The following is a 22283-nucleotide window of genomic DNA, read 5'->3' on the forward strand; positions in this document are numbered from 1 at the left end:
TGGCGGCTGGAGGCGGGGCCGAGGCGGGGCGTGCCCGGCGCGGTGACGTCAGCGCGCTGCGTGTCGGCAGGTGGAGGGAGAAGGGAAAGTTTGGCCCGTGCGTGGGGCTGGGGTGGAGGGCGGGACAGAGGGGCTGGGCCGAGGCGAAGCTCCTGTAGCTGCTGCCACGGAGGCCGAGACCGGGACCTGGGCCGGGCAGGGGAGTGCCGGCCGCGGAGGAGCAGGAGGCGAGGTCCGCGGGTGCTTCGAGCCCCCCGCTGCTCTGCCGCGCGGCCACCCGGCGCCAGGCGCCGTCGACCCGTGGCTGTTCCAGAGGCGGTTGGTGGGGGCGCGGCGGCAGCGGTTGGGGGTGGGGAGAGGCGCGGCGAGGAGAAGACGGAGGTCAGCGAGTTTGAGGGAGGGCTGAGTGCCGTGCCGCCGTCATGTCCGAGGACTCCAGCGCCCTTCCTTGGTCCATCAACAGGGACGATTACGAGCTGCAGGAGGTGATAGGTGAGAGCTGGCGCCGCGGAGGGGGGAGGCGCCGCGCTGGATGGCGGGTGACACGCGGGAACGAGGGGACCCGCGGGAGCTCGGAGAGCGCAGGGCTCCCAGATATTCGTGGGCGCTCGAGTGGCCCGGGGGTTGGTAGGGAGCGTGGGTGAGGCTCCAGGTTTGTGCAGCGCGTGCAAGGCATGGAGGGGATTTTGAGTGGCGCGCCTGTGCGGCGCGGTGGGGTGGGGTTTGAGAGGCTCACCAGAGATTTGTGTAGTGACAGATGTTTGAACCTGAGAGACAGATGTGTCTGAGAGAGAAAGAAAAGTGAAGGTATGGGACAGGCCTTTACGAGGCGGTGCGAGAAATGGGGTATTGCAGTTGGGGGCACGGCCAGCTATTCGGGGGTTGATGGGTTAGGGTGCTTTTGTTCACTCCCGCATCCGTGCGAGAACCCGCACGAAGTGCCAGGCGTTGCTGCGGTAGAGCTGGGGATCCTCTCCAGATGAAGCTGCAGGTACCGCACTGAGCGATGTAGACACAACTTAGGACTGCTTGGAATTGACTTTCTAGTCAGGGAGGTAGATAGTAAGTAAGTAGGTAAATAAAAAGAATTATAGGTTTTGGCAAGTGCTAGGAAGGGAATAAACAAGATGTTCTGATAGAGGATAACGTGGAGACCTAGTTGGGGCAATTTCAAGGAAGATGCTTTTTCTGAGGCGTTTACATGTAAGTTGAGCACTGAAGGATGAGAGAGTCTTAAGAGCCTAGGGAAATTTTTTCCCGACTGAGGGATGAGGAAATGCAAAGGCTCCTGAGGAGGGAAAGAGCTTGGTGTGTTTTAGGACCTGAAAGAAGACTGGTAAGGTTAGAAAGGTAAGGGAGAAGCCAGATTTTAGGGATCTTCTCAGCCAAGGAAAGGATTTTGGAATTTTATTTTAAGTGTTATTGGAGGGCTTCAAGCAAAGACATGAAACAATCCGATGGACCTGGCTATTGTGTGTGGAATGGATTTGAAGGGGGTCTGGGAATACCAGTTGGCAGAGACCAAAACTTGCACAAACATGGATTGTAATTCTCACAGAGGCACAGTGATTGGGGGAGGGTGGGGACTGGGGATGAGGGGAGTATTTGTTAGACAACAATAATCTAGTGATTTTAGAAATCAAAAGGGGGTGGGTTTAGCTAAACAGAAGCTCAATCCAACAGACACGAGCAGACCCTTGTGTGTTGGAGGAAGGAGATTGTCTGCTTTGCCAGATCAGCATCCAGTCCTAAATTAGTTTTATAACAAAGAGTGGCTGAAAACTCCTTAGCTGTCTTGGCGGGGTGGGGGGTGGTGGCGGGGTGGGGGGTGGTGGCAGGGTGGGTAGTGTTTATTGCACCGTGTAGGTGTTTAGAGAAACTTTGTCACATTTCTTTTTTTCACTTTACTTCTTGTTTCAAAACAAATCTGGCCTAAGTTTTATCTGAAAGACAGCACATCTTTTTCCTTAAGCCACTTCATGGATCTTTACTACATGCTGGGTCTTTGATGTATACTGGTTGGTTCTAAAGACAGCTAGCTAGGTCTCTGTCTTGATTGATTGCTTCTGAGGCCCTCAATCAGAGTTTCTTATTGAAAAAAGGGATTAAGTGGGAAATTCCAAAATGATGTCTAAAAAGTAAGGAAAGGGGGTCCTTATCATTTTAGAAAAGGAATTTTGATTTTCTTTCTGGTAAGTTGTACATCTTTCTAGGGTGAAGAGGAGGGTTGTAGTTGTTCCGAATGCCCTTGCTATTATGATTGCACAAGGCTCTAGAGCTTTAGAAACTTGTTAATTTGGTGTCCTCAGACCAATAAGGTGTCTGTGAGTGAGCAAAAGGGAGGCTCAGGCCTCTGGGTTAGGGTTAGTCTTCATCTTATACTCAAAGTAGTCTGTGGATAAAAAGTTAACTCCAATGTGATTTGACCACCTTATTTTTAAAAACAATTTTACTCTGAGGTATAATTTCACCCATTTTTTAGTATAAAATTCACCCATTTTTAAATATAAAATTAAATGATTTTTAGTAAATTTATTGTGTTGTGCACCAATCAGCATAATACAGTTTTAGAATATGTTCATCACCCCAGTGAGATCCCTTGTGCCTGTTTACAGTTAATCCCTGTTCCTACCCCCAGTTTCAGGCAACTGCAAATCTACTTTCTGTCTCCATAGATTTGCCTTTTCTGGACATTTCATATAAATGGGATCATGTAATATGCAGTTTTTTTTGTTTGGCTTCATTCACGTAGCATAATTTTTTTCATTTTTAAAAGCAATTTATATACCATAAAATCCACCTGTTTTAAGTTTACAGTACTATAGTTTTTTAGTAAATTTACAGAGTTGTTCAGTCATCACCACAATCCAATTTTAGAACATTTCCATCATTCCAGAAAGATGCCTCATGTACATTTGCAGTCACTCCCTGCCGAAGGCAACCACAGATCTACTTTCTGTCTCTATAGATTTGTCTTTTCTGGAAATTTCATATAAATATGATCATATAATATGTGATCTTTTGTGTTTGGTTTCTTTTACTTTGTGTAATGTTTTTTGACGTTCATCCATGTTGTAGCCTGTATTAGTACATTATTCCTTTTCATTGGACACCACTTGATGGACATTGGGTTTCTTCTGCTTTTTGCCTATTTGGAATAATGTTTCTATGAGCATTTACATCAAATCTTCATGTGACCATGGTTCATTTTTCTTGAGTGGAATTGCTGGGTCATATAGTAGATTTATGTTTAACTTTTTAAGAAATGGACAGACTTTCAAAGTGACTGTACCATTTTACATTCCCATCAGCCCTGTATGAGGGTCCCTGTTTCTTTACATTTTTGCTAGCATTTGTTGTCTGTCTTTTTGATTATAGCCATCCTAGTGGATGTGAAGTGGTATTTGATCATGGTTTTGTTTTACATTTCTGTAATAACTAATAATAGAAAGTATCTTTTTTTTTTAACATCTCTATTGGGGTATAATTGCTTTACAATGGTGTGTTAGTTTCTGCTTTATAACAAAGTGAATCAGTTATACGTATACATATGTTCTCATATCTCTTCCCAATAGAGAGTATCTTTTCATGTGCTTATTTATTAGCTTTTCATATCTATTCTTTGGTAAAATGTCTATTCAAATTTTTTTCCCATTTGTGTTGCCCATTGGGTTGTTTTCTTCTCACTGAGTTATAGAGATGTGTGTGAGGGTGTGTATTCATTCTGGATATGAGTCCTTCACCTGATATATGATTTCAAATATTTACTCTCAGTCTTTTTTGGGGGGGCGGGGGGGGGCGTGCCACAGCTTGCGGGATCTTAGTTCCCCGACCAGGGATCTAACCTGCGCCCCCTGTAATGGAAGCGCAGACCACTGGACCACCAGGGAAGTCCTGAGAAATCTTTAGTAACCCAACATCACAAAGATTTTTTTTCCTATGTTTTCTTCTGTTATAGTTTAGCTCTTAAATTTAGTCCTCTGATATATTTTGAGTTAAGTTTTCTGTAAGGTGTGAGGTAAGGTGAACCATCTTGTTTTACAGATGAAGACACTGAGACATAGGAAGGTAAAATGACCTGTCTAAAGTCAGAGCTAGTTATGGGCAGAGCTAGTACTGGTGTCCAACTGTCGCCTAATCCAGGATCCTTATTTCTGCATCTGCATTTGATTGGTTTTTGGAAGTATCTAAAGATGGTGGTCATAATCTCACCTTTTTTTTTTTTTTTTTTTTTTTGCGGTACGCGGGCCTCTCACTGTTGTGGCCTCTCCCGTTGCGGAGCACAGGCTCCAGACGCGCAGGCTCAGTGGCCATGGCTCACGGGCCCAGCCGCTCCGCGGCATGTGGGATCTTCCCGGACTGGGGCACGAACCCGTGTCCCCTGCATTGGCAGGCGGACTCTCAACCACTGCGCCACCAGGGAAGCCCCATAATCTCACCTTTTAAAGGAAATATCCTTACAATGAAAAAAACTGATCGGAGCAGATATTTTGTAGATAACCCTTTTAGATATAGTTAGATTTATTCTCTTTTGTGTATCCTATTTTGTCATTTTTTTTAATGTTCTCTCTCTCTCATTAATAAGTTCCTGAAAGTTCTTAATGTACTTCCACTCCACTCCTCACACACTCTCTCACCCCATCTTCTCAAGAGGGAGGAAAAAAAGTTTTTCCTTGAACTACAGCCTAGTACAAGTAGCAAGGCTCAGTAAAGCAGTGCATGCTTATTCTAACTTTGCTTCCATGCCAAAATGTTTGGAATACAGTATTTTGTAATAAGCTGTAAGTAGCTTTCCAAATGAATCTTTGTAATTTCTTCAGATTATACTTATTTTTTTTCAGGAAATAAATGGTTGAAGTCTGGGCAAAAAAGGCTTGGGGGAATCTTTTTGAATTTTCTGTTTCCAAGGGATTGTATTTTAAGGAAATGGTATAATGCTGTCTCCTTTCTCGTCAAAGCACATACAGTTATTTGAACTATATATCTTTTTCACATGTGCTACTTAGGACTGTATTTGGGGTTAGTTTCTCGCATGGTTTTATTCTCTCTTTTTCTGGCAAAATCTTATAGAGAAGAGAAAATTCCCTTCCTAGAACATAATAAAAGCATACAAGTTGGGAATTCAAAGGACTTCCTTTTAAGGCTTCCCTGGTGGCGCAGTGGTTGAGAGTCCTCCTTCCGATGCAGGGGACACGGGTTCGTGCCCCGGTCCGGGAAGATCCCACATGCCGCGGAGCGGCTGGGCCCGTGAGCCACGGCCGCTGAGCCTGTGCGTCCGGAGCCTGTGCTCCGCAACGGGAGAGGCCGTAACAGTGAGAGGCCCGCGTACCGCAAAAAAAAAACGGACTTCCTTTTAAAGAATTGTATCATCTTAAGCATGCTTTGGCAAAGGTTTGAACTTTAAGTATGATTACTTGTAAAAGATGTAGTATTGGTCTCAATATTAATCATTTATCTTTTCAGTGTTTTTGAGCTCCTTCCTAACCCCTACTATTGCATTAGCACTTCTGACCAGGTGTTGTACTGTATTTGACGTGTGTTGAAGCAACTGTAATAGTATGGGCTTTGGGGTTAGACCGACCTGGATTCAAATCCTGGCGTTAGCTCTTACTACCTATCTGATCTGGGGCAATTTATATAACTGTTTTAGTGTCAGTTTTTTGTCTGTAAAATGGGAATAATGGTACCCATGTCCTTGGGGCTGTTGTGCAGGTTGTTGTTGTAGTTGTTTGCAGGAAGCTTTTAGCTTGTATTCATTACTTCATACAATCTCTTTGTTATCTCTTTCTTTTTTTCTTCTTTTTCTGTTTCCTAATTTTTGGTACTGCCATAAAATGTGAAATACATGATTTGAAATCTTGTAACACTTGTAATCTTGTAATGTTTTGAATCTGTTGTAATGTTTATTGGACCATCACTGCATCTTTTTTTTTTCTTACTTCCAGATCTTATTCAGGTTTAGATGGATTTAAGGATTTATGCTGGACATGGTAGTATAGCAGTGTAAGGCCCTGCCACCTGTTTTATTGCCCACGACACAATATAGTGGCAAAGTGGGAAACCAGTCTGTCAAGGGCTGTGCCATGTGGCTTTTGTTATCATGCTTTTTTTTTTTTTTTTTTTTTTTGGTTTGCGGGGCTTTTCCTGTTTTGGGCTCTTCCCTTTCAGGGCACAGGCTCTGGACGGGCAGGCTCAGCTGCCATGGCTCACGGGCCTAGCCGCTCCACGGCATGTGGGATCTTCCCGGACCGGGGCACGAACCCGTGTCCCCTGCATCGGCAGGCGGACTCTCAACCGCTGCGCCACCAGGGAAGCCCATTTTGGTTTTTGTTTGTTTGTTTTGGTTTTTGTTTTACTTTTTATTTATTTTTTGGCTGTGTTGGGTCTTCATTGCTGCATGCGGGTTTTCTCTAGTTGCGGCGAGCTGGGGCTACTCTTCTTTGCAGTGCACGGGCTTCTCACTGCAGTGGCTTTTCTTGTTGGGGAGCATGGGCTGTAGGTGCACGGGCCCAGTAGTTGTGACTCACAGGCTCTAGAGCGCAGGCTCAGTAGTTGTGGCGCATGGGCTTAGTTGCTCTGCGACATGTGGGATCTTCCTGCACCAGGGATCAAACCCATGTCCCCTGCATTGGCAGGCAGATTCTTAACCACTGTGCCACCAGGGAAGTCCCGTGTTACCATGCATTTTTAAAAGTCTCAAATATTTACTGTTTACCTCAGCCTAGGTTTAGAAAATTGTTCTTTAAGATCTGTTTTTAGTAAGGTGTGATTCACCTACCTTTGATACTGTGGTGAAGGCAGCCTACTAGCTTTATTCTCTACTTTCCCTACCCTTTTAAATTTTCATTAGTTGTTCACTAGCTACACATTCGATGTCTAAAGTATTGGTTTCCAAATACAGATTCCAGGATCCCACCTCTAGCTCTTCCATAAATGTGAAAGCCGTTATTTTCTATTGATAGAGTGATGCTTAATGGTTAGTGTATTTTCTCCCCCTGATTGGAAGACTTAGCTATGATAACATTTTCAATAAGGCCAGCATTGGGCCAACAACCTCATAGGGTTGTATCAAATAGGGATTGCATTTGGCTGCATGTAATGGAAAACAAATAATAGTGGCTTAATAAAATACTTTTTTGCTCCCTTTATATGACACGAAAACTGGAGTGACAGCCTAGGTGCCATTAGGCACCCAGGCTCGTAGTTTTTCACTCCACTCCAGTTAGCACTTTGACTTGCGTTCTCATAGTTGCAAGGCAGTTGTTCCACCCCTAGCCTTGTGCTTGTGTTCCAGGCCAGAAGAATATGGTAAAAGGACAAAGTCACATGACAACTCAACTGGCTCCCTTTCAAAGAGCTTTCTTTCCTGGAAGCCTTACTCAGTGATACATTTCTATTTTATTGGACAGAACTGTGTCATTTGGCCATTTGCAAATGAAATGAAACTTTTTATCCAAGCACGTTATTATTTAAAGCAAAATAGGTAAAAGTTCTCTTATTAAAGAAGGGAAAACTGTATGTTGGCTAGGCAACTAAAAATGTTGGCCTCGGGTTTTTTTATTTTAATTAAAATAGTTAAATAAGACACTGCAAGTAAATAATTTAACCTGACACATAAATAATCAGTTAATGTTAGCTTTAAAGAGTCAGTTGCCTACCAATTAAGAGTATGGTGTTGAAACGTCATGTAGTTCTGGTTTCTAGGCCCTACTCTGCATCTTACTAATTTATGACCTAAGTCTTACCTTTGCTTGCATTGCTTTGTAAGATCAATAATACCTAACTCATGGGATTATTGTGAGAATTAGATGGAAAAAAAGAAGTGCAAGTAAGGAGAGTGCTCAGCATAGTACTTGGCGCACAGAGTAAGTGCTCAATAAATGGTAACGTTCACGATGGTAATAATGAGGTAATGCCTGTGAAGACTGGGCTATTTTTGTGTTTGTTCTGCCCCAAATGAGCAAAAATTTTTTTTCTTGAAAATATATGCCACTACTTGAGTCATGAATCTATTCAACAAATATTTACTGACCTCCACTTGTGTGTCAGGCACTATTTGGATGCCAGAGATACAGCAGCAAAGCAGACAGACAGAAATCCCTTGTGGTGGTGATGAAGGACAAATATAAAGTAGGGAAAGGGGTTGCGAACTGCTAGGGATAGAGGTGAATTTTAAAGAGGTCAAGGACAGCCTCACCGAGAAGGTGACATTTGAGGAAAGACCTGAAGGAGGTGGAGAAGTGAACATGGTGGTTGTCTGTAGGTAGCTTGGTCTAAGCAGAGGGAACATCAGGAGCGCAAAGGTCCTGAAGAAGGAACACACTGATGTGACTAAGGAATAATGAGGTAAGGGTGGCTGGAGGTAAGGGTGGCTGGTAAGGGTGGCTGATTCAGAGGTTGAAGAGGCAGACCGGTTGAAGAGATCAGGAGAGTAAGGTGGTAGGTAGGGATGGATGGTCCTGGCCATCAGATGGTATGAAGCGTGGTAAGTCATTGTGGTACTTGGCTTTTGCTTTGTGTACGATTTTATGTTTTAAAAGGACAACCTGGGCTGCTACGTGGAGAATAGTTTTTTAAGGATATGAGGGTAGGAGAGGTTATCCAGGGGAGAGAGGTAGTAGTGGAGGTGGTGAGAAGCAGTCAGACGCTGGTGTAGCATATTTTGAATTTAGAGATATGCCATTGGATTGGATGTGAGAAGTATCCAAGATATTTGGCAGGAGCATCCAGAAGGATGGGGTTAATATCCGTTGAGATAGAGATCACCAGAGTGAACAGGAGCGAGAGATGATTCATTGCAAAACCATCAGGCTGCTTGAATAATTACTCAGAGCATATGGCAGTGTCTTTATTTTCATCTTTGTATGGAGAGAGAGCGTGATTTTTATGATAATGACTGTCCTTACAGCTGTTTCTGTAAAGGAGCTTTAATTTTCAGTATGACTCTGACAAGAGGGCTTATTCAGAAAAAGGTTTATGAAATTGTAAAGTCCTGTATTTTCCATGGTTCAGGTGACAGTGCCTTAGTCATCTTTCAGAATAAACAGTCTGGACTAGCTCTTTAGTTGGTGTTAAAGCCTTACTGAAAAATACTTAAAATCTTTAGAATATGTATCTGTAATAGTGATGGTTGGTCAGAATTTTGGGGGAAAATATCTTCAGTTGATTTGGTTCATTTGATTTATTTTTTCCTCACAGGTAGGAATAAAATCCATATTTTTGCTTACTCTTTTAAATTTCAGGATCTAGTAAAGTGGAGGGAGACTGTGAAATTTTTTTTAGTCCCGCTCATGCCTTTGGGCAGCTCCTTTTCTGTTTCAAGAGATAAGATTACCCAGTTTGAAGGATTTCAGGAGAAAGCTCAGTCATGGTTTTTCACTTTAATCCATTCTGGTGTGTAATGTACACTAACATAGCAGTTAAAGAACCAGCTAGGAGAGGACAGAAGAGTGGAAGAGGGGACATGGGGGATGGTGCATGGAGGATGCAAAACATGTAAAATAGTGAACTTCTGAATTAGGATGCTTTATTGGAAATTGTTTAACATTTTCCATTATATTATTCTTCATATTAAGCCAGTGCTTATTTGCTGGCATTAGAACAGTAGCTTTCACACTTTGACTAAACCATTCCTAACAGTTACCTTTTACATATTTTCGTGTGTATTTACACTGAAGTAAAAGTTTTACAAGATAATATTTGCATTTTTATTTTTTTATGTATTTTTAATTGAAGTATAGTTGATAGATAATGTTTACTTTTACTGTGTGCAATACATACTGATGGTTTCTAATTTGATTCTGTTTTCTCTAAGAAAAATGATGGTTGAAACCCAGTAAGTTGACTTGTGGTTTGAAAAATTCCTCATGAAGGAACCTGCTTTAAAGAAGAGAAAGAAAAAATATGTATTGTGGGGCTTCCCTGGTGGCACAGTGGTTGGGAATCCGCCTGCCAATGCACTAAACACGGGTTCGAGCCCTGGTCCAGGAGGATCCCACATGCTGCAGAGCAACTGGACCCATGTACCACGGCTGCTGAGCCTGCACTCTGCTTCAAGCCACAGCTCCTGAATCCCGTGTGCATGGAGCCCGTGCTCTGCACGGGGAGAGGCCGCCGCAATGAGAAGCCCGCGCACCATGACAAAGAGTAGCCCCCGCTCACCGCAACTAGAGAAAGCCCGCGCACAGCAATGAAGACCCAGTGCAGCCAAAAATAAATAAATAAATTTATTTAAAAAAATATGTATCGCACAGTAATTATATTAAGAAAAAGCAATTTTGAGTAGAATGCTTCATGTAAAATACAACATGCTTTCAATATTTTTCTTCCCCCATGCCCTCTTTTGTAAACATTGTTGTGAAATTAGTTTTTTTTTAAATAATGTATTTATTTATTTATTTTTGGCTGCGTTGGGTCTTCGTTGCTGGGCGCGGGCTTTCTCTAGTTGCGGTGAGTGGGAGCTACTCTTCGTTGCGGTGCGCGGGCTTCTCACTGCGGTGGCTTCTCTTGTTGTGGAGCATGGGCTCTAGGCTCATGGGCTTCAGTAGTTGTGGCACTCGGGCTCAGTAGTTGTGGCACTTGGGCTTAGTAGTTGTGGCTCACGAGCTCTAGAGCACAGGCTCAGTAGTTGTGGTGCACGGGCTTAGTTGCTCCGTGGCATGTGGGGTCTTCCGAACCAGGGATCGAACCCGTGTCCCCTGCATTGGCAGGTGGATTCTTAACCACTGCGCCACGAGGGAAGTCCCTGAAATTACTTTCTATTTGGGAAGAAAATGAGAAAATGGAGAGGAAGGAAGAAAGAATTTAATGATTGTACATTTTTTCTTTTTTATTGTTTACATTTCATCTCTATCCAAGGCTGTATGTACAGGAGAACCCGTGATTAAAACATTGAAAAAAACTATAGTTTAAGTGGTATGGCTAGAGATGGGGAGTTGGTGAGGATAATTTATCCTCATGTGTTTTGGTAAAGATTCAAGTACTTTAGAAGCGTAATAAACCTACCCTATATCAAATACTTGAGGAGACACAGCTATGTCTTTTAACAGTTTAAATGTCTAATAGGAAGATAATAGGTAAATAAATGAACAATAATGACATTTATTGAGCATTGCCATTTCCAAGCACGTAATCAGGGAACCAAGACTTACCCTGCTAATGGTGGCAGAGTTTGTTTGAATCTAAGTGTGTTTTCCATGGAGCTTCCTGGTTAGGTGAGTTTTGACTTGGGCTTTAAAAGGAGGGGGAGGTATGGATTAATATGTAGAAAGCAAGCAAGGTGAATGGTTTACACAGAGGAATGGAGATGGAGAAAACTAAATTGCATCCAGGGTATGGAAAATAAGTTAAAGCATTGAGTTATCAAGAAGTACAGTATTGGGACTTCCCTGGTGGTGCAGTGGTTAGGAATCCGCCTGCCAGTGCCGGGGACACGGGTTCGAGCCCTGGTCGGGGAGGATCCCACATGCTGCAGAGCAACTAGGCCTGTGCACCACAACTACTGAGCCTGTGCTCTAGAGCCCACGAGCCACAACTACTGAGCCTGTGAGCCACAACTACTAAAGCCCACATGCCTAGAGCCCATGCTTCGCAACAAGAGAAGCCACCGCAATGAGAAGCCCGCGCACCACAACAAAGAGTAGCCCCCACTCGCTGCCACTAGAGAAAGCCCATGCGCAGCAATGAAGACCCAATGTAGCCATAAATAAATAAATGAAATTTAAAAAAAAGTACAGTATCAAGTAGTGGCTGTGGTTTAGTGATCTGATGAGTGATATAGTGCAAATGGACCTTGAAGATTATTTTATTAAGGGTAATGGATTGAAGCCTAGGCTTTTTTTTTTTTTTTAAGCAATCTACGGAACTTAGAGCTTACTATCTGTATGTGTACTGTACTCATTTGTGTGCATGTGTGTATGGTTCTGTGCAGTTTTATTACATGTGTACCTTTGTGTAACTACCACTAAATTCAAGACACAGAACTGTATTCCACCACAAAGTCCCTCTGGCTACCCCTTTGTAGCCCTCCTAACCTGTCTACTCACATCCCTAATCCCTGACAACCACTAATCTGTTCTCTGTTGCTGTTATTTTTGTTATTTCAAGAGTGTTATATATTATATAAATGGAGTCATAAAATATGTAACTTTCTGAGATTGGCTTTTTTCATTCAGCATAATGCCCTTGAGGTTCATCCAAGTAATTGTGCATATCAATAGTTTGTTCATTTTTATTGCTGAGTAATATTTGTCTGTGTGGACGTACCATATGTTTAACCATTCACCTGTTAAAGGATATTTGGGTAGTTTCCAGTTTTTAGCTATTATGAATAAAGCTGCTGTGAATATTCATGTACAAGTTTCTGTGTGAACAGAAACTTGTATATGAATTTTTAATTTCTCTCAGAAAAATTTTAATTTTTAATTTTAATTTCTCTCAGATAAATACCCAGTCATACAAATGCTGAGTTGTACAAGTTCATTTTTAGTTTTAAAAGAAATGGCCGAACTGTTTTCCAGAGTGGCTATACCATATTTTATATTTCTGCCTGCATTGTATGAGTGATCCAGTTTAACCATATCCTCACCAGCATTTGTGTTATCACTTAAAACAATTTATTTTAGCCATTCTAGTAGGTTATTCCATCGCTGTTGAACTGCTTTTATACCTTTGTCAGAAATCACTGTGGGGGGCTTCCCTGGTGGCGCAGTGGTTGAGAGTCCGCCTGCCGATGCAGGGGACACGGGTTCGTGCCCCGGTCTGGGAAGATCCCACATGCTGCGGAGCGGCTGGGCCTGTGAGCCATGGCCACTGAGCCTGCGCGTCCGGAGCCTGTGCTCCGCAACGGGAGAGGCCACAACAGTGAGAGGCCCGCGTACCACACACACACACACACAAAAATCACTGTGGCACATTTGTGTGAATCTATTTCTGGTTTCTCTGTTCTGTTTTTGTGTTTGTGTGTATGTGTGTATGTCTGTCCCTCTGCCTATACCACACTGTCTTGATTACTGGAACTATATAAGTCTTTAAATTGGATGGTATGAATCCTTCAACTTTGTTCTTTTTATTTAAAATTATTTTTATTTATTTTATTTTTGACTGCATTGGGTCTTTCTGGTGCACAGGCTTCTCATTGTGGTGGCTTCTCTTGTTGTGGAGCAGGGGCTCTAGGTACACAGGCTTCAGTAGTTGTGGCTCGAGGGCTCTAGAGCGCAGGCTCAGTAGTTGTGGCACACAGGCTTAGTTGCTCTGCGCCGTGTGGGATCTTCCTGGACCAGGGCTCAAACCCGTGTTCCCTGCATTGGCAGGCAGATTCTTAACCACTGCACCACCAGGGGAGCCCTGTTCATCTTCTTTACTATGGTGTTGATTATTCTAGGGCCTTCCCTTTTCATGTAAACTTTAGAGTAAGCTTGTCTATGTGTACAGAATACTTTGCCAGGAGTGTGATAGGAATTGCCTTAAACCTATATGTAGTCAATTTGGGGAGTATTGACATCTTTACTGTGTTGATTTTTCGAATCCAGGAACATGGTAAGTCTCCAGTTATTTAGGTCTTTTTTGTTTTCTTTGTTTGGTATTTTGTAATTTTCAGCATATAGATCCTGTTCATATTTTATTGGATTTATACCTAAATGTTTCATTTGGGGGGAGCAATTGTAAATGATACTGTGTTTTAAGATTTTGGTTTCCACTTGATTGTTGTTAGTATATAGAAATGCAGTTGGTTTTTGTGTGTTGACCTTTTATCTTGCAACCTTGCTAAACTCTTTTATTAGTTTTAGAAGCTTTTCTTATATAGATGGTCATGACATCTACAAACAGGGACGGTTTTATTTCTTCTTTTCCAATCTGGATGCCTTTTATTTCTTTTTCTTGCTTTATTGTGTTGTCTAGGACTTCCAGTGCTATGTTGAATAAAAGTGATAAGAATGAACATCTTAGCCTTTTTCCCAATCTTAGAGGGAAGGCAGTCTTTCACCAGAATGATGTTAGCTGTAAGGTTTTTTTTTTTGTAGATGTTCTTTATGAGGTTGAAGAAGTTCCCCTCTATTCCTAGTTTGCTGAGAGCTTTTTTATCATGAATGGTGTTGAATTTTTATAAAGTGTTTTTGTGTCAGTGGATATGCTCATATGATTTTTCTTCTTTAGCCTGTTGATACAGTGTATTACATTGATTTTTTTTTTTAATTGTACCAGCCTTGCATACCTGGAATACATACTACTTGGTTGTGGTGTAGTATCTATTGCTGGATTCAATTGGCTAACATTTTGTTAAGGATTTTGCAGCTAAGTGCATGAGAGGTGTTGGTCTGTAGTTGTTTTGTTTTGTTTTTTCTTGTGATGTCTTTGTTTTGTTTTGGTGTTGGTAATACTGGCTTCATGAAATGAGTTGGAAAGTGCTCCTGCTTCTTCCTTTTTTTCTAAATTGTTGAACTATGAGTTAAAATTGTTTGTAGTATGTAGTATTCCCTTTTTTAAAAAGATCAAGATATGTCACTTAACATAAAACTAACCATTTTTTAACATCTTTATTGGAGATATAATTGCTATACAATGTTGTGTTAAAAACTAACCATTTTTTAAGTGTACAGTTTAGTTTTTTTTCGTATATTCACAGTGTTTTGCATCCATCATCATTGTCTAATTCCAGAGCATTTTCCTCACCCCAGAAAGAAATTGTATCCATTAAGCATTAACTTCCCATTTTCCTCTTCTCCCAGCCCCTGGTAACTACTAATCTGTTTTCTGTGTCTATGGATTTGCCTGTTCTATGGACATTTCATATATATGGAGTCATACAATATGTGGTCTTTTGTGATTGGTTTACTTCACATAGTATGTTTTCAAGGTTCCTCCCTTGGCTCATGACTCCATTACTCTTACCTCTGCTTTCATTGTCTCATCTTCTCTGACTCTGACCCTCCTTCGTCTCTTTTATAAAGACCCTTGTGATTAAATTGGGCCCACCCAGATAATCCAGGATCATCTTTCCATCCTTAATTTAATAACATGTGCCAAGTCTTTTTGCCATCTATGGTAACATTCACAGGTCTCAAGGATTAGGATGTGGTCACCTTTGGGGTGCGGGTATTATTCTACCTACCACACAGATTTTAGAGCTTTTATTATTATTCCACTTCTCCCTGAAGCTCTGTTCTTTTTTTCAGTCTGTTTTCTCTCTGCTGTTTAGATTGAGTAAAATTATTGATCTTATCCTCAAGTTCACTGAATTTATCCTGTTATCTCTATTTTTCTATTGAGCTTCTCCAGCAGGTTTTATATTTTGGAAATTATATGTTTTAGTTGTATAATTTCCAGTTGGTGCTTTTTTTTTAGTAACTTCTGTTTCCTTATTGAGGCTTTTCTATTTTTTAATTTTGTTTTAAGATAATTCTTAACTGTTTGTTGAAGCACTTTTATGATGGCTGCTTTAAAATTCTTGTCAGATAATTCCAACTAGTAATTCATTTTGGTGTTTCTATCAGTGTGATTGTCTTTTCTCATTCAAGTGTGTTTTTCCTGGTTCTTGGTGTGACGATGTGATTTTCCTTTTTTAAATCGTGTGATGGACATTTAGGATATTAATGTTAGGAGACTCCTGATCCTATTTAAAATTTCTATTTTAGTAGGCAGTTACTCTACTTAGATTTAATGTGTAAGTCCTGGCCTCCTTTTGTGAGCTATGTAATTCTTACGATAAGTGAGTTTTCAGAGTTCTGGCAGTGTTATTATCTTCTGCTTTATTCTTCTGGCACAGCAGGACTCCTATTTAATCTCTGCAGGTGTTACCTTGGTTGACAGGTGGGTGTGGGTCTGGTTCCCCCCCTTCCGCCCCCCACCCCCTCTGCTGCTGCTGTGGGCAGATTGGCTGGATGTTCCCCGGGTGTGGGGCAGGGACCTAGTTGCCCCTGTGGTGCATCTGGCCTGCTGCTGTCTGGGTGTGGGGTGGAGACCCTGCCGATGCTGTGGTGGGTTGGGTGGATTGTCCTGGATAAGGATCGGGAAATCTGTCTTCTAGGTTGCTACTGAGCTTCCCCTTTCACAGTCCTTTGGCTGGAAAGGATTTTTCTCATTTGTCTGTTTGTCTATCCCTGTTGGTTCCAGGAAGCAGGCTGTTCTGGTGCCCACTCATGGATATGTGCGAGATAAAAGAAAAACCCAGGGAGCTTACAGTAGTGCTTTTCCTCACATCCTGAGGGTCCTAGCCAGCCCATCTGCTTCTTTCCACCTTTCAGATTGTCTTTATGATTGTTGAATTATTTCTAAGGTATTTAGTTGTATTTAGAGGAGAAGAGCAGGGAAATGTGAGCCTACACCATCATATTCTAGAACATCTGGAACTCAAGCAACTTTTATTTGTGTGTGTGTGTGTGTGTGTGTGTGTGTGTGTGTGTGTGTGTATTTATTGACAATTCTATGAAATGCTCAAGGCTTTTGCTTTTATTGACACCCTACTTTTTAGAGTGTTTCTCTGCATTTTTTGTTGAGTGTAAGAATAAGTTAAGAATTATTCTCTTGTTTAAATTGTGTAGGAATTTAAAATGTCTTGTTTTTATCTACCCCTCTACATATTTACTCACTTATATATTTATCTTTAGGGAGTGGAGCAACGGCTGTGGTCCAAGCAGCATATTGTGCCCCTAAAAAGGAGAAAGTGGCGATCAAACGGATAAACCTTGAGAAATGTCAAACTAGCATGGATGAACTCCTGGTATGCACTTCTCGTATTTCTTGTATATTCATGTTAGAGTGGGAAATAACTTGAAGTTTTTTGTTTTTTATTTTTTAAAAAGGTTTGTGATTTCTTCATTAGTAAGTAATGCTTATTGTAAAATTTATAAAATCCAGGTAAGTAGAAAAAAATTATAGTCCTCTCATTCTGAGATTGACACTTGCTATATGTGCACATTTAAACATCTTTGTATTTTCATAATAATGTAACCATATACTTGTCCTTTCAATTAAAAATTTATCATAGAATTCTTTCTATGTCTATAAATATGAATTAATGTAACTTTCAATATGTATGTAGTGTTCGGTTGAATACTTTATCTAACCTGTTCTCTAGTATTGGATGATTTTTGTTTCCTCTTTGTTGTTATAAACAATGCTTGCTTACTTCTCACTTTCCTTAAAATAGTATCATGCAATTGTGATTTCTGGGTCAAATGAAATACCTTTAAAAGGCTTTAGCCTTCTAGGAACATGGTACCAACCTGCATTCTGACCATTGTTGCAGGATGAGGGGTAGAATGACCCCCCAGCAGCATTGGCTTCTCCAAGGGCTAGGGTCAGGGAGAAGAAAGGGTATCCCAAGGATCCACAGCTGCATGAGATGTTCTGTGGCGTTAAAAGCTAGCCACACAGGGATTGTTCTGTACTTTTATGCTCCATGACACCTAGAGTAGTTTTTAAGTATATAGTAAGTACTCAGCAAGGGAAATGAAATAGTTTTTCCAAATCATTTAATTTTTTAAATCCTCAGTTTCTTTGGTTTAAATTGGAAATAATATCTGCTTCTGCTTTGTGTACCTCATGAGGTTTTTCTTTTTTCTTTTTTTTAATAAATTTATTTATTTATGGCTGCGTTGGGTCTTCGTTGCTGCGCATGGGCTTTCTCTAGTTGCGGTGAGCGGGGGCTACTCTTTGTTGCGGTGTGCGGGCTTCTCATTGCGGTGGCTTCTCTTGTTGCAGAGCACGGGCTCTAGGCAGGCGGGCTCTAGAGTGCAGGCTCAGTAGTTGTGGCGCATGGGCTTAGTTGCTCCGCGGCATGTGGGGTCTTCCGAACCAGGGATCGAACCCGTGTCCCCTGCATTGGCAGGCGGATTCTTAACCACTGCGCCACCAGGGAAGTCCCTTATGAGGTTTTTCTTGAAGATTGAATGAATAGTACTTGAAAACCATAAACTGCTACACATATATGCACTAATATTGTTATATTGTTAAGTAATTTCTCTAAGATCATGTACAGCTAATAGTAGAAAAGATAGGAACTAAGACTGGTATGATCTATCAGTCCTGGATTGGGTTTAATTTCTGGTGTAGTCTGTAGTGTGTATTTAGGGAATAATTGGAATAAAGTAAAAGATAATAGAATTATATATTGAACTTTCAGCAGATGAGACAAATGTATTTCTTCAGGAGTTGGTAATGCATAAGCAGAAGCTGAAGAGTTGGGGTGCTGGAGTGATCTAGGGCTGTCTTTGGTGAGAGAACACACACTTGGAAGAAGATGCTGATTGAAACGCTATGTGACGAACTTGGATTTACAGATGCAAGCAATACCTTAGAGCACCATTTGGGCATTTGAACTGCAGTGATCATAAAAGAAGTCTAAATTGTAAATTAATTCTTATTGTTAAAGAAAAACAATATTTAAAAAAATTTTTTTTCACATCTTTATTGGAGTATAATTGCTTTACAGTGTTGTGTTTGTTTCTGCTGTACAACAAATTGAATCAGCTATACATATACATACATCTCCATATCCCCTCCCTCTTCAGCATCCCTCCCAGCCTCCCAATCCCATCCCTCTAAGTCATCACAAAGCATCGAGTTGATCTCCCTGTGCTATGCAGCAGCTTCCCACTAGCTATCTGTTTTACATTGGGTAGTGTATATATGTCAGTGCTACTCTCTCACTTCATCCCAGCTTCCCCTCCCCCCCCCATGTCCTCAAGTCCATTCTCTATGTCTGTTTCTTTATTCCTGCCCAGCCACTAGGTTTATTAGTACCGCTTTTTTAAATTCCATATATATGCGTTAGCATACGGTATTTGGAAAAAACTTTTTTTTTTTTTGCGGTATGCGGGCCTCTCACTGTTGTGGCCTCTCCCGTTCCGGAGCACAGGCTCCGGACGCGCAGGCTCAGCGGCCATGGTTCATGGGCCCAGCCGCTCCGCGGCATGTGGGATCTTCCCCGGACCGCGGCACGAACCCGTGTCCCCTGCATCGAAAGGCAGACTCTCAACCACTGCGCCACCAGGGAAGCCCCATACTAAGCTTTTGATGTTGTGATTTTAAATTTTATTTTCAAAACTGTCTTTATTATTATGCAGAAAGGATGCTCTGGGTTCTCCAGAGAGTACTGATGTAAACCAATTACAGGTGTGTAATGTGTGTGACAGTTACTAGTGAGGACGCAGTATATTGCTCCTTTCTCTTGTCAAAATGTTTTCTTGTTTGACAGCCTTTGCTAAGTGTGATCACAAAATCGGCTGTCAAATCTTACTACATTTATTTTCTCCAGAGATTTTACTCACAGACTTTTCTCTGAGAAAGGCAACTATGTAATATATTGAGATTTTTCTCTCCTCTGGTAGATGCTAGGACTAGATTCATTGAACAAACATCTGAGGGGACCATTAAGAGGCTTAAGATGTCTTTTCTTCTGCCAAGAGGCTCACAATCTAGTTGAAGAGTTAAGGCTCTTGCCAGCTGTACATGGCAGAGTGTGACAAATGCATAGGAAAGGTGTAAGTACTGTGTTGAAATAAGAGGAAGAAGGGAGCTACCAGTTATGAAAGTGGAGGCCTTTGTGGAGATGTTTGTGTCCTGGGCCACCTGGGCTGGGAAGACTTTGAAGAGGCAGAGATGGAGACCCTGCTGGGCAGGGGTTTAAGATCAGCAAAGAATAGCATATTATATATTAACATTATGAATATATATGATTTTATATATTAATATAACTGAAACATTTTTATAAAACAATTTTTTTTGAGCATTTCTTTTTTTTTTTTAACATCTTTATTGGGGTATAATTGCTTTACAATGGTGTGTTAGTTTCTGCTTTATAACAAAGTGAGTCAGTTATACATATACATATGTTCCCATATCTCTTCCCTCTTGCGTCTCCTCCCTCCCACCCTCCGTATCCCACCCCTCCAGGCGGTCACAAAGCACCGAGCTGATCTCCCTGTGCCATGTGGCTGCTTCCCACTAGCTATCTACCTTACGTAAAACAATTCTTAATTATATGGAATGCTCTCTGATTTTCTATCGTATTTTTGTTTGTTTTTTTTTTTTAATGTGATCCACTAAATTTATTTAATGGCCCATATGAGTTGCATCCCATAGGTTGAAGAACACAAAGAGATATTGAGACTAAATTCAGGCAGTGACAGTGATAATGGAAAGGAAGACACAAATTCCCTAGACATTTTATAGATGGAAAAATTGTTAGTACTAGAATGAGCACTCTATGAGGGCAGGGACTGTTCACTCTGAATGAGTGAATGAATAAATTAACATTACTTGGAAACTGACTGAATAGTGTGAAGTGGAGGAAAACCACCTACATCGGAGTAATCAAAAAACCAGGGAGTAAATAGTAGAAATCAAGATGAGTGAGTTTCAAGAAGGAATGAACAGTCCATCATTAAAACATGGCTTCAGGTGGAGAACTGAAAATTCCAGACAAAAGATCTGGTATTAGCAGACAATAAAGGACTTTCAGGAAAGCATTTTCATGAGTAGGGGTGGAATCACTTATGAGTGTTGAGGAAGCTGCTGGGAAATTTGAGTCAGAATGAATATACCACTCTTGCAGAGCACTTAATATGTATATTTTTTCTTTTTGAAAGGAAAGGGAAAAGGGTAACTCCAAGGGGAATTAAGAGGAATAGAAGAGAAGAAATGGAATATTTAAGGCCCTTTTTATCTTTAAAATTTATGGCTCTCCTGCTAGCCTCCTTTTTTTTGTTGTGGTTGTTTTTTGTTTGTTTTTATTAATTTTTTTTAGTTGTAGTTGATTTACAGTGTTTCAGGTGTACAGCAAAGTGATTGAGTTATACATACATATATATATTTGTATATGTATACTTTTTCAGATTCTTTTCCATTATGGGTTATTACAGAATATTGAATATAGGTCCTTGTGCTATACAGTAGGTCTTTATTGTTTATCTGTTTTATATATAGTGGTGTGTATCTGTTGATCTCAAATTCCCAATTTGCCCCCCGCCATAGTCTCCTTTTAGAAAACCCTTTGTAGTACTCTTTTTTCCAGGATTAAGCTCAAAACCTTTTGCTTAACATTTAAGACCTTGGACCATTTGGCCCCAGCTCTTTGCATTGTCACTCCCCAATGTGATTTCTGTCTCTTTCACCTCTCCTGTCCAGTTAGTCACCAAGCCCTATTGTTTATACCTCTTTAGTATCATATCTTGACTCTTCCCTTTCTTTTCATTCATATTACCACTTATTTTTTTTTAACTTTTTATTTTGTGATAGTCTCAACCTTACAGAAGAGCTGCTAAAGCAGCATAGAAAGTTCCCATATGCTGTTCACCCAACATCTCCTAAGAGTAACATAACCATAGTACAGTAATCTAAACTGAGAAATTAGCTGTTTATCGTTTTTCAGGCCATTATCATCTCACCCAGCTCATGGCAACAACCTTGAACAGAGTCTTTCCCTTTAGTCTTGCCTTCTCTCTTTTATTTTCTACATTACACCCAGAGTGATTTTTATGAAAAAATAAATATAGTTAAACCTTTGATGCCTTTCCATTGCTGTTAGGATGAAGCCTAAATTATTGAACACAGTTACAAGCTCCTTTATGATACGGTCCCAGGTAATTAAAACAATCAAAACTCCTAAAAACATATTTATCTTTCCTATTTCAGTGTCAGTGTAGTAAAACTTCTTATAGGAAGCTTTCCCTGATTGTCACTCCTAATTTTTGGTAATTCACCTCTCCGATGAAATCATGTAGTATTTAGTACTTCTCCTATCAGACTTTCTTCATCTGTGTTATTAATTAGTATTTGTCTGACTTCTTCACCAGACTGTAAGTTTCATGAGGGTTCACCATTGTGGTCAAGCACCTAGGACTGTGCCTGGCACAGAGTAGGCATTTGGTAAATTTCTGTTGAAAGCATGAACTGCTTAACCTTAGACAGGTTTACTCCTGTGTCCTAAAATCTGTCTTGCTTATTTCATCCTCTTTTTGTAATTTTATGTGCTTTGCACCTTGTACTGCTATAACATCCCACATCCTGCAGAACTAAACGTAGTTCCCACCTTCTCTGTGAAGACTTCTTACCTGCCTTAACTGTTCTTTCCTCTGGATTCTTGTAACATTTACTATCTTTACTGCTCATTTGGCACATATATACTGTTCTCTTTATATTCCCTCTTATATGTACATATCTTATCTCTTCAAATCCTGTATAACTATGTCAATAGGCAGGTGTTTACTTTAGTTCTTCTTCCTTATCCTTCATATTTACTTACCTTTTAGTATGGAAGACTGTGCTAGTAACTTAGTAGGTAG

General features: G+C 40.9%; 1 protein-coding gene across 3 annotated transcripts in view; it reads left to right on the top strand.

The window, feature by feature from the left end:
• The first annotated feature begins 95 nt into the window (after positions 1–95).
• Positions 96–22283, top strand: part of OXSR1 (oxidative stress responsive kinase 1) — a 99425-nt gene continuing 77237 nt past the window's right edge. The window contains exons 1-2 of one of the 3 annotated variants that reach the window (XM_027088134.1): positions 96–492; positions 16605–16717. In XM_027088134.1, coding sequence (XP_026943935.1) covers positions 423–492; positions 16605–16717 — 183 coding nt within the window. In that variant the 5' untranslated portion in view covers positions 96–422. The remainder of the gene's footprint in view (positions 493–16604; positions 16718–22283) is intronic. The other 2 variants (XM_027088135.1, XM_027088136.1) reach the window with 2 other exon arrangements.

Source organism: Aethalodelphis obliquidens, unplaced genomic scaffold, assembly GCF_003676395.1.
Source record: "Aethalodelphis obliquidens isolate GAN/ISIS:26980383/991018 unplaced genomic scaffold, ASM367639v1 scaffold62, whole genome shotgun sequence".
Classification (NCBI taxonomy): domain Eukaryota; kingdom Metazoa; phylum Chordata; class Mammalia; order Artiodactyla; family Delphinidae; genus Aethalodelphis; species Aethalodelphis obliquidens.